Raw genomic sequence first — 18486 nt, 5'->3', positions numbered from 1 at the left:
GTAAGCTTTGTTTCCGGACCATAACTCCAAAACTGTTCAATATTATTTCATGAAGTTGTAACATATTAACCAAGTCCTGAAGTGGTGCCCATTAGTTGTTTGAAATTTCTAGGAGTTCTTCTTTTTGTCTCTGTTTTTTAGTAATGGAGGGTGGGAATGAAGAGATGGGGTTTAACGTGAAGTAAACGAATGAATGGGGAGTTGGGGGAGACATATGTTTTTACGAGTAAAAACACTTTCTAGTTACAGTTAGACCCGCTATCTGTCATAGATCCCCTAAAGCCATGAGATGCAATAGCGAAGACCAAACTAACTCTATTTCTGAGAGATGGACAGCTACAAGAATGCATATAAACATTAAACAGCAGCCAAAGTTAAAAATGAAATTATATCAATACAAAAACAGAAATTATGTGAATACCAAACAAGCAATATTTAGGTGTACCCTACTCACACACGAGTCCAAAAGAGGGACAGGTCAGCCGAAATTGCTGAGGCAGAAGGCGACCTCTTAAACACTTAATGCAACAACAACATCCCCATTCGGTCTTGCTTCACAACGGGAAAAGGATCCACACCGAAACGTCGCCTTCACAGTACTGAAGTTGTTATCCATAAATCGTGTCAACTTAGAGCGGGGTACGGGTGGCCCAGTCGTCTAAGGCGGCGAGATTCGCTGTGCAGAGTTGCGCCCCTTGCGTACGCCAGAAACCTATGATTGTGGGTTCGAATCCTGGTTCGCCCCAATTACGTTTCTAGGTTTGTCAGCACCATGCCCGTGCTCGTGGGTTTCACCGAAGTGGTAAACGTCCGAGACCTGCGTCACTTCGGGCTTTCCTCCCACATTAAGCTGACACGCCGTGACATAACTGTAATGCTGTTTAAAGTGGCGTTAAACCAACTCGCTCACTAGAGAGAGCCATGTTGGGGCTGGTAGCCTCACAAGCTTCTGTCACAAAGCACCCCTGTTGTTATTGACTGCACATTTGTGGTGTCAATTGTCGGTCAAGATTTCTCAATGAACCAAAAACTCCATTCCCAGCTGAATCAGCCACACAGAGAGGCAACAAAAAAACAGATGTGATGAAGAATTTTATTTCTTAGTGGTTTAACACAAGTCTAAATTTGTGTGTTTTCATCAATCAATACGCAGAGGAAAGGAGATGATATGTACAAGGATGTGATCACAGTAACTTAAAGTGCCATGATTCAACAGAATAATCCTAACGAAAGAGAAAATTTGGATGTTTCTGTATTGAATAAATTTACCTAATGTAACGTGAAAATACTACTTGAAAAGCAAACAGCATTGAAAATTTGGATGGATGATGTATGCTACTCAAAAGAAGTTCGAGAACACCAGATTTTATTCATATGATTATCGCTAACCAGTCATGGCCTGACCTTAAGTATAGTCATGAAAAAAATTTGGTGCTCTTTAACTTTTTGTAGTAGTATATATATATATATATATATATATATGTTTGCAGGACAACCATTATGTACAATAATATACTGGAAACAACACTATTTGCACAATAACATATAGAATACTGATGATTGTTTAACATATAACCATGACCTTGAGTTACCAAGGTCATCGAGGTCCGGTTCGCTTCTGCCATGCCAGACAGGACTATCCCATATTTCCAAAAACATTTTGACAAAATCCAGTTTAGACACTATATCCAACCACAAACAATAGTTCTGTCATATTTTCACTCAAGCCAAATCTTAACCAATCTTTCGTGTTTTCAATAACAGAAAAGATCACATACCAAAATTAGCCTATTAAAATACCAACATACAATAGTATCATAAGTACTTGTAGTACTGAATTCTCATAAATATTGTGTTTATCATGACACAAATATTTCCAAAAGTATATCACAATTTTCTTTGGACGGAAGAGGTGTTTCCATGGTAACCAAAACTTAAGCCATGATTTTCGCTGGTTGGTTAACCTTTCTCTCGACTTGGGAAAGATATTTCTCGGGGATCCCAGCTTCCCTGTGAACACAAAGAAGAGAACATGTTAATATTATTTATTTCAAATTTGAAAAATATACTCGGCATCGTTATTGAGGGGTCATGAAGATATTAAGAGATAAAAGTATTTTTAAAAAAACACTTTCAACTTCTTAGAGTTCAGTGGCGGCTGGAATGAACCAATTTATACCCACATCAACTGTTACTTGATATGTATTGCACAAGCATGAGTTAAACCATTCCGTCCAGGCGTGTGTATTGGTTAGCTTTTTCCCTCACGTTAACCTTGCACTTTTCATTGTTCTTAATACCGTATTCGACGTAATAAGCACCCCCCTCTAATAAGCGCCCACAGCGATATTTGCTAATATATTGGCTAGCAATCAATCCAAATTAGCACCCCTTCCAATTGATCAATGTACACAAGACTTATTTATTTAAAACACACTCGTCTGTTACATGCACCCTTAATTATGGGCAATTAAATTCTGGAAAAATATATCTGTCGTATGTAAACATTTCAGGCTGTCACCATAAACCATGAAATTTACAATCTTTCAACTCTGTTTTTTTCACCAAAATAATATGCTAATAAGCACCCCTATTTCTAATTTTGACAGCGCCCGGGGCGCTTATTATGTCGAATACAGTAGTTGGTTTGTTTTTTTCCAGTTTATAAAATCATCCAGTCGGTGAGACATGGACATAAAAAAAAAGTTCTTGAACTTATAATCACATTGTCAACATACTCAGACCTGATAACGCATGTTGGCAAATGTTCATACATGACACCCTCCATACCTAGGGGACCCATCAAAAGTGATGATGAGAATATAATACAATGGAGTTCAGAGAATTGGAACATTACAATAAGCTATTATTGTAAAAAAAAAAAATGTCAATTAATCCCTAGTGATTTTGATATCTGATGCCTTTCTTGAGATTAAATATCCAGTGTGTGTTCAGTTTGGTGGAAGCTAAATATTTATCACTTTTTAGAATCAATGATATTGATGATATTTTTATGTATATTTCAGCATCTTCGTCTTGACACCTAATGTGTTTGTGTTGGTGCATGCAGTGAAAAGAGTGATAGGTTCCATATCTATCAGTGTTCAAAGAGATAAAAGAATATAAAAAACACATAAGATAGTTAACAAATTAAATTAAAAAACTGCATCAGGTAATTATAAACAGCATCCAGTATAGAATTATTCACAACACCAAGCATACTGTACACAATCACCCTGGAACAACTAACATTTTACTAGTCGACTAGCCAAGGATCCTCATAAGAATAGGCTCATAAATTTCTCATGGAGAGATTATCAGTGACTAGTTTTTTGCTTTGGTTTGTTGTTTAACGCCACACTCAGCAATATTCCAGCTATATGACGGCGGTCTGTAAATAATCGAGTCTGGACCAGACAATCCAGTGATTGACATCATGAGCAACGATCCACGCAATTGGTATAGATGACATGCATCAACCAAGTCAGCGAGCCTGACCACCCGATCCCGTTAGTCGCCTCTTACGACAAGCAGTCACCTTTTACAGCAAGAATGGGTTGCTGAAGACCTATTCTACCCCGGATATCAGTGACCAGTAGGCTGGTTGACTAGTCGGCTAGTCGTTCAGGTGCTAGTGCCTGCATATAGCAGGAGAAACAAAAGAAGGGAGTCTACGGTCTATCACACAACTAATACAGTGTACATACACAGGACTAGTGCTGAAAAACACGAACACATACTTGACAAATAACTTGTTGTTTCCATAGCTAGTGCTGACATCATCAAAGTGTTTGGTTCACACTATTAAAGGGGGGCACGGGTGGCCCAGTCGTCTAAGGCGGCGAGATTCGCTGTGCAGAGTTGCGTCCCTTGGGCACGTCAGAAACCTATGATTGTGGGTTCGAATCCCGGTTCGCCCCGATTATGTTTTTAGGTTTGTCAGCACCATACCCGTGCTCGTGGTTGTCACCGAAGTGGTAAACGTCTGAGACCTGCATCATTTCGGGCTTTCATCCCACATTAAGCTGACACGCCGCGATATAACTGGAATACTGTTAAAAGCGACGTTAAACCCAACTCACTCACTCACACCATTAAAGGTACTACCATTGGTAGAGTGAGTGAGTGAGTGAGTGAATCGAGTTTAACCCCACTGTGAAGAGTATTTCAGTTAGATCACGGCATGCCAGCTTGACAGCCCAAAGTGATGCAGGTCTTAGAAGTTTACCACTTTTGTAAAACCCATGAGCATGGGTATGGTGCTGACAAACCTAGAAACATTAGCAGGGCAAACCGGGATTCAAACCTTTTATCAAGGTTTCTGGCACATCTAAGGGTGCAACGCTTCACTATGAATTGCAGCACCTAAGGCAAGCGGGCCTCCCATGCATCAATACTTAATCAAACTGGCGGAGCTCCAAGTATTATATATACAGGAAAACAATCTATTCATCTTCCCTGCCAGTGGTATTTGCAGGGTTAGAAAGTGGCACTAGTCCTATAGTCCTTGCCAAACTGCCTAATGGTAAAGGTATCATAAGGACTAGTAGAAAATTGCCATTTTTAAGGGTTTTGCTATAGGTTATCATTATAAGGACTAGTGGACGAAAACTGTTCTAACGCTGCTTTTGATGCCAGCAATGTCAAGCACATGGAAACGACAAGTTCTAAACTAGGTCAAGGTCAAGGTCACGGCAAGGGTTACCGTCAGCCAGACTCTGTGGCAACAATTCTCTCACTGTAAGCACGTACTTGACAAGGTTGGGTGAGCTACATCTCTGACATCCTCATAATCATCATCAACAGATGCAAATGCACTTTGAACCCTTGCATTGACCTCTACATACACTGAGTTAGGACATCGGTTATCACAGGCCCACCAACATACAAATCTAAGATGTTTTCATATAGATAGAATTGTGGCATATGTTGAATTTGTACACACACAAGGGACAATTAGGCTTCCTTTTTGAGGACCTTAAGTGCTTGGCTGTCTTACTTAATAGCATAGTTCAGCCTATGACAAATACTTGTATCTACTACCTCGAACTTGAAATTTGGTAGCATTTTCAGTATATTTTATTCCTAGTATATGGACTTGTATAAGCAGATCTTTCTAGACCAGATGAAATTTTACTAGACACAGGCTTCAGACCAGTGGTTAAACTTCCAGACAGGTGTGCCAACTGTATGTGCTGTTGGTCTGTTCAAATTCAACAAATAATGTTCACAATTCTATATTCAATATCATCTTAGGCATGTTTTTGTTGGTAGACCTAACACTTCCTCGTTTATCATGGGTATTATATCTCCAATCCATTATGTTACGTCCCTGGACTCAATAATAGCCACAGTTCAGTGTGTGAGTCTATTTCATATGGCCTCAAGCGAAAACTATAATTAGCCACCCAATTAATTTACTCTCCTGACAGGGAATGTCTTCTCAGTAAGTGAGGACCCACGTCAGTTGAGACGTCATTCCAAGATGAAGTTACACTGGCGAGTAGGGTAAGTATAAAAATAGAATGGAGACATAACACCCTGGATAAAGGAGGATGGACTGTACAAGACAGAGCTGCACTGTGGAGATTGTTCCCACCGCTGGATGCTACACGGCCACCGACTCCGGGTTCTCCAGCTTCGCCTGGTGGACAACATGGCGCAGGTACTTCTCAGGGATGCCAATATCCCTGTACGGAGGGAGGAGGTTAGTAAAGAAACAAGGTTAAAGGTTAGAGGTCAGCTGTCTATGTAGGTCAAGGCTAATTCTCACGGGTAACATGTTAGTAGGGCAATATCAACTGTGGTAGGATTCATTAGTAAAGAAACAAGGTTAAAGGTTAGAGGTCAGCTGTCTATGTAGGTCAAGGCTAATTCTCACGGGTAACATGTTAGTAGGGCAATATCAACTGTGGTAGGATTCATTAGTAAAGAAACAAGGTTAAAGGTTAGAGGTCAGCTGTCCATGTAGGTCAAGGCTAATTCTCACGGGTAACATGTTAGTAGGGCAATATCAACTGTGGTAGGATTCATTAGTAAAGAAACAAGGATAAAGGTTAGAGGTCAGCTGTCTATGCAGGTCAAGGCTAATTCTCACGGGAAACATGTTAGTAGGGCAATATCAACTGTGGTAGGATTCATTAGTAAAGAAACAAGGTTAAAGGTCAACCGTTGGAACGAAGTGGGCCCACTTGCACAAGCGATCTTGGCACTAAGATGATCATAAGCCCCATACTTTAACATAGGCCTACATCAGTCTTAGCGCTAAGATCATTTTGTGCAAGTGAGCCCAGGTATGGAAGCATACATGTCGAAAACGGTCTTGTAATTATTCAGTCACATACTAGCTGCAACTTAGTATCCCAGCCAGCACAAGCCCTTCCTTAACATCTGAGTTATAAAGACAGACTACTATTGGTACAGACCTGAGTTCTTGGAGCTTCTTCCTCTTGACTTCCTCCAGTCTGTTTCGACGGACACGTGCCTCTTCGTCAAGCTTCACACCTTCCTCAAAGAAGTTGTTTCGTTCTTTGACCTTCTCGTGCTCCTTCTGCCTAATCTGGCGACGCACTTCCTCCGCGTGTGTCAGACGCTTCTTGCGCATCACATCGTCCTCTCGTTGTTCCTTCTCCACCAGCTCCTTCTGGGCCCTGGAGAAGAGAACCATACAATGAGACTTTAGCAGGGGTGGAATGTGGAGCCTATTGGAATACGGATCTCTGACATTTGGTGACAGAATTCACTGTCAAACACTGTCCTGGCTACATTATCATTACTGCCGATGTAAGCACTCTCTCAAATAATGTCCTATACACATAAGCGACACCTACCTAAGCACTCTCTCAAAAACTGTCCTACACACATAAGCATAGCCTACCTAAGCACTACCTCAAACACTGTCCTACATACAACAGCAACACCTACCTAAGCACTCATACATAAGCACAGCCTACCTAAGCACTACCTAAAACTCTGTCCTACATATAACAGCAACACCTACCTAAGCACTCTCTCAAACTCTATCCTACATACATAAGCACAGCCTACCTAAGCACTCCCTCAACACTATCCTGTACACATAAGCAACACCTACCTAAGCACTCCCTCAAACACTATCCTACATACAAAAGCAACACCTACCTAAGCACTCTCTCAAACTCGGATCTCTCTCTCTGTGCCTGCACTGCAAGGTAGTGCTCCTTCTGTGACATCTGCATACTGCGAGCGTTCTTGAGCAGTGCTTCCATCTCCGACTTCTTGTATGCTTCGGCTGCCTCCTTCTTGCGCCACTCCCGCTCGGCTTGCTCCTGAGCACGCTTGGCTCGCAAAGCATCCCGCTCGGCCTGCTCGTCCCTTGCTCGCTCCTGCAAAGCTCGAAGTCGGGCAACCTCCCGCTCCTTCTCAATGCGGACCCTCTCCTGCTCCTTTTCAAATGCAGCTTCTCTCTCCTAAGGAACATATGACAGGGATAGAATTGGTTTATGTGTGCCATGATGCACCCATACACGTGCTCAACTGTGCACTTAGGCACTTAACTGTGTCAACAAGAACAATACTGTTAATCTGTCTTCAAAACTAGGGCGTGGTTGGGTAGCCTTGTGGTTAAAGCGTTCGCTTGTCACACCGAGGACCCGGGTTCGATTTCCCACATGGGTGAAGCCCCTTTCTGGGGTCCCCCGTCGTGATATTGCTAAAAACGGCGTAAAACTATACTCACTCACTCAAAACCAGGGAATCTCTTGTTAGATCGTCATTGATGTAACTAAGTATGTTTGCACCCTTCCTTTTCATTGAGATTGATGATACCAGTTTTACTTTTTGAATCCCTTGATTTATAGTGTAAGTCACACTGTACACCAAGCATGTTTATTTTCCACGTGTTCGTCGAGTTGTGGAAGTACATTCACAAGCTGGCTTTATACAAAAAACATTGTGAAAGATTTATTTTTTTCATTATTTCTACAGGTGCCCTTTAAGCACCAGTCAAGTATTTTAACTGTGTCATTACGATTTTAAGCGTGCAATTGGAACTCCACTCTAATACAAAGAATTAAAATCCTTGATATATTTTCTGGTTTCAGAGTCAATTTTCAAAGTTTCATGACGACGTGGCAATTTCACCCAATGCACAAATTACAAAGTCCAGATGTACATTGAGCATGAATGCCCAGCAGACTCTGGAAAGCATCAAACAAGAATGTACAAATGGGATTTGATACTCGCAACTCACAGCTTTCTGTCTCTGGTATTCCAGCACTTTCAGTTCTTCCGCTTGCTCTTGCAGTTTCTTGACATCTCGGCGACGGATGATGTCATCGTTAGCTTTGTTGAGCTCCTCCTGTGAAAGACACATGGTACATCACCACAACGCTCAAACCGGGGAATTACTTCAGGTTTACATAATCATTACTCGTAGCAAGTAAATCAAGGAGCACCTGAAGAGGGAAAATAGCTTCTAATCTGCACTTCCCCTCCACCCCTCCTACTCACCCTGAGGTCAGTCTACTCCACCCCTCCTACTCACCCTGAGGTCAGTCTACTCCACCCCTCCTACTCACCCTGAGGTCTGTCTACTCCACCCCTCCTACTCACCCTGAGGTCAGTCTACTCCACCCCTCCTACTCACCCTGAGGTCTGTCTACTCCACCCCTCCTACTCACCCTGAGGTCAGTCTACTCCACCCCTCCTACTCACCATGAGGTCTGTCTACTCCAACCTACTCACCCTGAGGTCAGTCTACTCCACCCCTCCTACTCACCCTGAGGTCAGTCTACTCCACCCCTCCTACTCACCCTGAGGTCTGTCTACTCCACCCCTCCTACTCACCCTGAGGTCGGTCTACTCCACCCCTCCTACTCACCCTGAGGTCGGTCTACTCCATCCCTTCTCACCCTGAGGTCTGTCTACTCCACCCCTCCTACTCACCCTGAGGTCAGTCTACTCCACCCCTCCTACTCACCCTGAGGTCAGTCTACTCCACCCCTCCTACTCACTCTGAGGTCAGTCTACTCCACCCCTCCTACTCAACCTGAGATCTGTCTACTCTACCCCTCCTATTCACCATGAGGTCTGTCTACTCCACCCCTCCTACTCACCCTGTGGTCAGTCTACTCCACCCCTCCTACTCACTCTGAGGTCTGTCTACTCCACCCCTCCTACTCACTCTGAGGTCAGTCTACTCCACCCCTCCTACTCACCATGAGGTCTGTCTACTCCACCCCTCCTACTCACCATGAGGTCAGTCTACTCCACCCCTCCTACCTACCCTGAGGTCAGTCTACTCCACCCTACTCACCATGAGGTCGGTCTACTCCACCCCTCCTACTCACTCTGAGGTCCGTCTACTCAACCCCCTACTCACCATGAGGTCCGTCTACTCCACCCCTCCTACTCACCCTGAGGTCAGTCTACTCCACCCCTCCTACTCACCCTGAGGTCAGTCTACTCCACCCTACTCACCCTGAGGTCAGTCTACTCCACCCCTCCTACTCACCCTGAGGTCAGTCTACTCCACCCCTCCTACTCACCATGAGGTCTGTCTACTCTACCCCTCCTACTCACCATGAGGTCTGTCTACTCCACCCCTCCTACTCACCCTGAGGTCAGTCTACTCCACCCCTCCTACTCACTCTGAGGTCAGTCTACTCCACCCCTCCTACTCACCCTGAGGTCAGTCTACTCCACCCCTCCTACTCACTCTGAGGTCAGTCTACTCCACCCTACTCACCCTGAGGTCAGTCTACTCCACCCCTCCTACTCACCCTGAGGTTAGTCTACTCCACCCCTCCTACACACCCTGAGGTCAGTCTACTCCACCCCTCCTACTCACTCTGAGGTCAGTCTACTCCACCCCACTCACTCTGAGGTTAGTCTACTCCACCCCACTCACTCTGAGGTCAGTCTACTCCACCCTACTCACCCTGAGGTCAGTCTACTCCTACCCTCCTACTCACTCTGAGGTCAGTCTACTCCACCCCTCCTACTCACCCTGAGGTCAGTCTACTCCACCCCTCCTACTCACCATGAGGTCAGTCTACTCCACCCTACTCACCCTGAGGTCAGTCTACTCCACCCTACTTACCACATATACTCACCCTGAGGTCCATGTACTCCACCCCTACTCACCCTGAGGTCCGTCTACTCAACCCCCTACTCACCCTGAAGTCGGTCTACTCCACCCCTCCTACTCACCCTGAGGTCGGTCTACTCCATTGCTCCTACTCACCATGAGGTCAGTCAACTCCACCCCTACTCACCCTAAGGTCAGTCTACTCCACCTCTACTCACCCTGAGATCTGTCTACTCAACCCCCTACTCACCCTGAGGTCGGTCTGCTCTGCCTTCCTCTTGTCCTTCATGTCCTGATCTTCTTCCATCAGCTTCCCGATGTACTTCTGCATCTGGATATTCTCCTGGTCCTTCCTCTCCAGCTCAAACAGACGCTCCTGCTCGTTCTCCTGGATCTGCTCCATCAGCTTGGCCGCCCCAATCAGCTGGTCGTCCTTCTTCTTTCTTTCAATCTCCTCCTGGATGCGTATGGCGTTCTGTCTATCGACCTCCATCATGATGTCAAGCCTCTTCTCCTCCTCCGTCATCTCCCTCTTCACGTGCCCCTTCTCCAGGATCTGCGCGTCCCGGATAGCATGGCACTTGGCGTTCAAGATAAGCTGGAACCACAGGACATCCCATTATACACACAAAACAACACAGGTGGGTGGGGTGAAATGGGGTTTAACGTCATGCTCAAGATTTATACGCTCGATGTGCACACTCAATTTATACGAGTGAACGAGTGAGTGGGGTTTGAGTGAGTGAGTGAGTGAGTGAGTGAGTGAGTGAGTGAGTCTGCTTGTACTTGTTCCGCCGAATGCCCACTGAGATATCATGCATGGTCGATTTAACGGCTGGCCCATTGGCCCGTGGCCAGTCAAACTTACATAGGGCTTGCTGCAATGTAAAGTAGATGGCCCGTCTAGCTAGGTAATTTCCCCCGTTCTCCATGTATGTTTAATTTTTTAACTGGACACTGCTCGTGAATCATGTGATTTTGAAGAGAAAATGATTTTATAGGAGGGGAATGAGGTCGTGTGAATGGTTAAATCAAAGAATGATATATGTCAGTCATCTTGGTTGAATGAAAACCAGCTGCCATTTTGTAATGTTATGTACACAAACATCTTTATTTGCTCATAAATCACCAAGAAATGAGGCAAATGGAATGGAATGCATGAAAAGGGGTTTTAGGGATGAGGAGTTCTAAAACTTTCAGAGTCCTGCTAGGTGGCTACACGACCTCAGGGTCGGCCGTTTAGCGGCATCCTCCATTTTCTTGTAGGTCAGTTAGTTTGGAGAAACGCCAGTAACTTTTTAAAGGAGCCATCCCTGCTGGCTTTTTGTAACAAACAATTTGTTGTTAAATTTACCCCTGCCATTCCATAGTTTAACATGGATACCCGACTTATAAATAGTATTCTGACACCGAAAAGACCAGTTTTATCCCATTAATGCCAAGTGCCAGCCAGGGTAACAACAAGTACCATCTTTTAGTGTCTTTTGGCAGGATGAGGATGGAGATCAAACCACCATCCTTCCGTACTCCGGGTTGATACCCTGTCTACTAGACCACAGAGATAGTAATACAATATTCCTAATTAATGATAGGGCTGGGACGGGTAACTCGGGTGCACGGGTCGGGTGGGTACTGAGTAGGACCCGGTTACCCAGGACTACCCTGACCCATGGTTAGTCACGTTATATATTGTTTAATGGCAAAAATTATCTAGAACTCTATGGTTACACTACAAGTCACACATGTTCGCATTTCTTTCTGACTATGCACCCATTCCTTCTGACTTTTCATATGGTTGAATAAAAAAATAAAAAATCGGACATTCTGTATCTCTTGAGACCTACAGTGGGTACCCGGGTAGGGTCGGGTAATAGGGGGGTGGGTACCCGGGTAGTAAATTCGCCCCAGCCCTAATCGATGATACCGACCTGCCATTGTACAAGTGTCCTCTCCAGAATCTCACATTAACAATGACAGACATTACTCTGAGAAAAACAAACAACCATGACTTAAAGACAAGTAATCAATCAGCATGACCTCAGCAACTGACCTCATTGAGATGCTTGATCTCATCCTCCTGTTCCTGCCTCATCTCATTGGCCTTGGATAGAAGATGCTCGGCCTTGTCCTTGGCCTCTTCCTCAAGGTCATTTAGCTTCTCATTCTTCTGGCGAGCCAGGTCCATGGCCTTCATGTAATTCTTCCTCTCTTGGGCTGCGTCCTGGGACACAAGACACAGGGAAGATCACTTAGAGGAAGCCATCAAGCAACACTTAGAGACTGGCAGACCTAAAGTAGCATGTGACCTCAACATGTCATATTGGAATTCCGTGTCTGCATAGGACACCAGTGTTAAAACTGCCAGTTAGAAAGTACACGAGTACAAAATATTACCATGATAACAAGCCTCATTATGGGATTTAATAACTTGGATTGCGCGCTTGATGATTTGTCTGAAATGAGTTACCATAGCAGCTTCCTTTGCCATCTTGATTGAATCACTGCGGGCCTCTTTTTCAGATTTGGAAAAAGTGCGAGCTCCTTGCAGTATTCTTTCAAAGTCGCGTCGGGAAAGAATCATGGTTTGGCCAGATGGATCTTCTGTGGGGACGCTAAAGTAGATAAAAAAACATGATGAAGGTGATGAAGACAGTGTTTACCTATTCAGGTGGTCACAAGCATGGAAATGAAAGTCCAAGGTTGACCAATGGAAGCTACTTCGCACCATCGTTTTGAGTTTGGGTTGATTTACACAGCACTAAAGACGTTCCATCCGGCGTTATTGCACAGTTCTTTCATTATTGAAACAAGTGGCAATAGCACCAGGGGCCACTTGCACAAAGCAATCTTAGCGCTACGACTATTGTAAGCCTAGATGTTAAAGTATGGGAGTTACGATCATCTTAGCGCTAAGATCGTTTTGTGCAAGTGGGCCCAGTACGCGACTGACCGTGTTGTATGTCACAGCGTTAGAAACTGGCACTAGTCCTGTAGTCCTTGCCAAACTGCCCAATAGTTAAGGTATCATAAGGACCAGTAGAAATTTGCCATTATTAAGGGTTTGGCTACATGTTATCAATATAAGGACTAGTGGACTAAAACTGTTAGTTTCTACCGCTGATGTTGTCACAAAGTTTGTTTGTTTGTTACCCTTTCAGCCATATGACAAAAGCCTGTAAATAATTGTGTCTGGACCAAATAATGCGGATTGATATTTTCAGCAATGATCCTTGCCGTTTGGGTACGATGAAACACAATCAACCAAGTCAGCGAACCTGACCATCAAATCCATTTGGTTGCCTCTTACAACCAGCTTAGGTTGCTAATACTCCTAATACCCCGTAAAAACCTTTTCCAGCTACAAATTCATTCATAACATTCTTCTAACATGACTAAAAATATAACGGCTAGCTCTCCATGACCACAAGTTTGGATGTAGATTCATGCTGAAAACTTTGAATTATTTGTTGATTCAAGCATAAGGGCTCAGTCACACATTCAGGATTCTTACTGAGGTCCTTGAAAGGACAATTCCCGATTAATATTTGTCAAAAGTCTGATCAAGATCCTGTGATTCGTGGCGGGAAATTCACAAACAATCAGATAGTGTTCAGGAAGCGTACCGGTTCAGCCTTTTCCAGCCAAATTCATTCCAATTCTCCCGTTTTCAATCTGAATCTGATCCGATTTGTGTCTTCCTCATGGTAAAAAAACGACCGGATCTGTCCCGACAGCGTCCCACTTCTCCCAAATGCGATCTGACGGAGATCAGACAGTGACCGGACAGTGAACCAACAAAGACAGCTCGCATTCGGCAAGATCAGGACGCAATCTGGACTCAAACGACAAGAAACAGCAATGAACAATTCATGCCCGTTCATCAGGACAGCGTCCCGATTCACAGGACACCGTCAAGACAACACAGGACATTGTTCAATTTTGATCCAATACAGCAGAATCTGTCACAACATAGTCACGATTGTAATCCAACTAGACAAAATCGTCCGAGTTTCCTAAAAGCTATGGGACGCACCATACTGTCAGGAGTGCTTGGCCGACCTCTCTGGACCTTTCCCGATTTGTAGGACTCTGTTACGAATGTATACGACTGCATTCAGACAATGATAGGACATTCCAGATCATTGAGGATAGTAATCCGACTTTTTCACTTTTCGCGTCCGAGCGTTGTCTGATCTCAAACGGGAGCCATAATCGGCACTGTGTGAACCTGGCCTAAGAGCATAGTGTTTTAAATAGACCCACAGGCCCATGGCAGGGGAATCTTGTGTCAGACCTGAGGCTTAAACCTGTATGGGTCCTGTATGGCCTGCAGTAAATTTATGTGTTGATTTATTTGTCCCAATAAGCCGCAGTTTTTAATGTGGACCTGAAGAGTTTAGTCAGGGCCTGCAGCTTCTAAAGTCTGTGGGTCCTAATGGCAGTTTTTTATATTTCAAACACTGTATTAGCAAGAGAAATTCTGCGCTATATTTCATTAGCTGTAAGAGAAATAGATCTGGTCATGTCACTTCCAAACTAAAGTTATGGTGGGAATTGGGTCCTGGGTATTGATGATAATAGAGTGGAGGAACAACTATGATAATACATGGTAATTGGGGATGTTGATAATAGAGTGGAGGAACAACTATGATAATACATGGTAATTGGGGATGTTGATAATAGAGTGGAGGAACAACTACGATAATACATGGTAATTGGGGATGTTGATAATAGAGTGGAGGAACAACTACGATAATACATGGTAATTGGGGATGTTGATAATAGAGTGGAGGAACAACTATGATAATACATGGTAATTGGGGATGTTGATAATAGAGTGGAGGAACAACTATGATAATACATGGTAATTGGGGATGTTGATAATAGAGTGGAGGAACAACTATGATAATACATGGTAATTGGGGATGTTGATAATAGAGTGGAGGAACAACTACGATAATACATGGTAATTGGGGATGTTGATAATAGAGTGGAGGAACAACTATGATAATACATGGTAATTGGGGATGTTGATAATAGAGTGGAGGAACAACTATGATAATACATGGTAATTAGGGACGTTGATAATAGAGTGGAGGAACAACTATGATAATACATGGTAATTGGGGATGTTGATAATAGAGTGGAGGAACAACTACGATAATACATTGTAATTGGGGATGTTGATAATAGAGTGGAGGAACAACTACGATAATACATGGTAATTGGGGATGTTGATAATAGAGTGGAGGAACAACTATGATAATACATGGTAATTGGGGATGTTGATAATAGAGTGGAGGAACAACTACGATAATACATGGTAATTGGGGATGTTGCACCCCATCAGTACCCAACATCAGTGTTAGCAATTGGCACTCGTCCTGTAGTCCTTGCCAAACTGGCCAATAGTTTAGGTATCATAAGGACAGTAGAAATTTGCCATTACTCAGGGTTTTGCTATATGTTATCATTATAAACACTAGTGGACAAACAACGTTAAATTCTATCGCTGAACATCCAGGTAATTATCACTTCCTGTTTGTACTTAAACCTAAGCAAGATCCTGACACAAACCTTCATTCAGGAATTAACTTTCACTTTGTGTGAGCTGATTGGCGAATGGTTGGTTGGTTGATTGTTGTTTAACGCCGCACTCAGCAATATTCCAGCTATATGATGGCGGTCTGTAAATAATCGAGTCTGGACAAGACAATCCAGTGATTAATATCATGAGCATCAATCCATGCAATTGGGATTGATGACATACATCAACCAAGTCAGCGAGCCTGACCACCCGATCCCGTTAGTCGCCTTTTACGACAAGCATAGTCACCTTTTACGGCAACGGGGGTTGCTGAAGACCTATTGTACCCCGGAATCATTGGCGTATGGACTTTCACAGTGTGAGGAGAAGCTGTACGAATATCCCAGCATGGAGGTGCATTACTTCCATTTGTTCACTAGGATGGGTCTTAGGGAGAATATTCAAGAATGGGCTTCCAGTCAAACTCTCTGACTATTCCCTCTGTATGCTGAAACGCTGAGTTCAAGACTAAAGGGTCTAAATTCAGAAACAACGCTTCTGTATTTATAATGCAAGGGAATTCCCAAGTAATGTGGAAGTAGACTGTCACTGTTTGTCATTCCAAGAATACAGGCCTGTGAAAAACATATGAAAGTCAAAATGTGTCTTTCCTACACTAACGAACATCAGTTTAGCGGTCATTTTATGTTGAAATTAATAAAATAGATTACAAACAGAAGTCCAGATTTAAAATTAACATTTTTTTAAAACCAGACAGTACAATTACATGATTAATTTGCGTACTTCAGTACGGATTTGTTGAGGTGGTATTTCCGGTGTTACTCGCTCACAGTAGTGTTGGGTAAAAAACACCAAAACTCTTCAACCCTGTGTATAAGACGACCCCCCTTGAAAGCCTCCTAATTCTAGGTACAAAACACTCGCCTTACACACAGCGATATACTGTACTTTAAACAGGAAGGCACTAGTCACTTTGAAACCAGCACATTCTACGTTCTATGTGACTACATCCTTGTAGGGAACCCCGGTCACACCTTAGGGAGTTTTATTTCTTTTCAATTTTCACCACAAGACAAGATAAAACTTCTAACAATAAGGAGAATAACTTCCTCCCTCCAAATTAATCTTCATTTATTGAATCTGAATATATTTAACAAATCGGCAGGATTGTTTTTAGAAACTGGAAACCTTTGTTTAGGAACATTTCCACTTATGATCGAAAGAAGAATTAGAAATGTGTCGTTCCTACATTTATGAACATCAGTTTTGCGGTCATCCAACCAGACTCTCGTCCAGTGGAAAAGCTGTAACGTTTAATTTCACATTAAAAAATGATTCTTACATGAGGTTTCGGATGAGATCCTTAGTGATGACCTGCACTGTTTCTCGGTTACTGGATTTTCCTTTTCTACGTTTGTCGCTTCTCTGTTTGGCCAGCGTTTCCAGGGAAACATCCTGCGTCCTCTCGCCAGTCCACATGTCCTTCAGCATCTCATTCCTCTTGGCCACTCGGTTGGGCTGACCAAACAGCGACTCATCGATCTGAGAGGTGTTACTTATGACCCGATACTGGCGTGTCTTGGCTCTCTTTGATGCGGAGGAGGTTGAACTATTGGAGGCTGAGATAGCGCTGCCAGGCTGGAAAACATCAACATATAAACCATGATAAATATACCGACATGAATACACAGAACAAAAGTAATCTTGTTTCAGACACAGACATTGTTTTATTACTAAACAAAATCCCACACCATCATCTGCATATTTATTTCCCACTGCACAGCCACAAAAAATCACATTTTAATTAAAGAATGATTCTTCAATAACTTTATCATTTATTTATATAAAAATATGTTCAACTTAATTTTTGTAAATGGAATTAACCTCTCAAATGAACCCAAAACATTTGTTTACATCTTTTTACTTCATTTTGCCTCCCAACAAATCGTCAAAGAACCCAAGAAAATACAAATGCAGTGTTAACATGCTACGATGTGGGAATTATGACCCCAATTCATACAGTGTTCACAAGAAAACATCGGACAATACAGGCAAATTTTACAGTACACAGAATTCTCTGCAACTAGTAGACGGGAATTTTAAAAAAAAAAATAAATCTCAGAAAAAGAGAGGGTAATTGGCCACCACAGTCTGATTAGGATTTATGAAGGTAGCGCTCTCGGTCGTGATGGTGGGTCATGTCTTGACCGTATTGGAATAATATTCATATTATGCTTTATGGATTCCGTATATATTGGTTGGAGCAAATAGGTTTGGGGTTTGTGGCTATTTTCACTTTTTACTGTGGCCGTTATGACTTTGAGTCCTTTCTGACATGAGGCCGTTTCGACTACAACACTTTACTGGGTAAGTAAATGGGGAAATATAGTTGGTTCAAAAGAATTAGAAACAGTGTGATATGTAATACTGATCGATTATAGCAAAAAGGGGTAATATATACGGTTAAGCGTAATATTAACGACAGTATTGCAGGGTCTAAATGATAAATTCAGATCAGAATAGCAAGTGAAACTTTAGACATGCCGCTGAAAATGTCCAACCTAACAGTAACACAAGACTCATATTTCAACATGAATCAATGTAAAACTCTTCAGTAAACCATCGTAAAATTAGATGTCATAGTATATATGAACATACACTTACCATGATTGTTCAATGTATAAGTATGATTCCGCCCCTAAAACCGTGTTTACACCCCGTTCTTTTTTCCAAATGTTCTCAGATTTACCATTCGTTGTCCTGCAAGTTATTTACATTGAACGTAACCATGGACACTGGGCATGCGCCAAGCTGCATTTCCGGCTAGGGACAAGAGTAGACAACTCTCATCTGACAGCCCAGTTCCGGC

At 43.0% G+C, this 18486-nt stretch overlaps 1 protein-coding gene across 1 annotated transcript; it reads right to left on the bottom strand.

The window, feature by feature from the left end:
- Positions 1–1091: 1091 nt before the first annotated feature.
- On the bottom strand, positions 1092–18399 carry LOC139472863 (cilia- and flagella-associated protein 45-like). Its single transcript, XM_071255330.1, has 9 exons — positions 18282–18399; positions 16960–17255; positions 12537–12681; positions 12120–12290; positions 10320–10667; positions 8231–8338; positions 7141–7448; positions 6426–6650; positions 1092–2010 (listed from the first exon to the last, which is right to left on the bottom strand). The coding sequence occupies exons 1-9, from the start codon at positions 18282–18284 to the stop codon at positions 1935–1937; spliced, it is 1680 nt and encodes a 559-aa protein (XP_071111431.1). The 5' UTR covers positions 18285–18399; the 3' UTR covers positions 1092–1934.
- Positions 18400–18486: the final 87 nt, after the last annotated feature.

This window comes from Haliotis cracherodii, unplaced genomic scaffold (genome assembly GCF_022045235.1).
Source record: "Haliotis cracherodii isolate W230 unplaced genomic scaffold, xgHalCrac1.p SCAF_25, whole genome shotgun sequence".
NCBI classification, from domain to species: Eukaryota; Metazoa; Mollusca; class Gastropoda; order Lepetellida; family Haliotidae; genus Haliotis; species Haliotis cracherodii.
This window is presented reverse-complemented; position numbering and strand designations above follow the sequence as displayed.

Bases quoted from the DNA above. Each gene is read 5' to 3' on its own strand.
- LOC139472863 (XM_071255330.1), bottom strand. The intron at 7,449-8,230 runs GTGAGTTGCGAG...TATGTTCCTTAG, and splicing joins AATACCAGAGACAGAAAGCT to GAGAGAGAAGCTGCATTTGA. The intron at 2,011-6,425 runs GTCTGTACCAAT...TTGTGTTCACAG, and splicing joins AAGAAGCTCCAAGAACTCAG to GGAAGCTGGGATCCCCGAGA.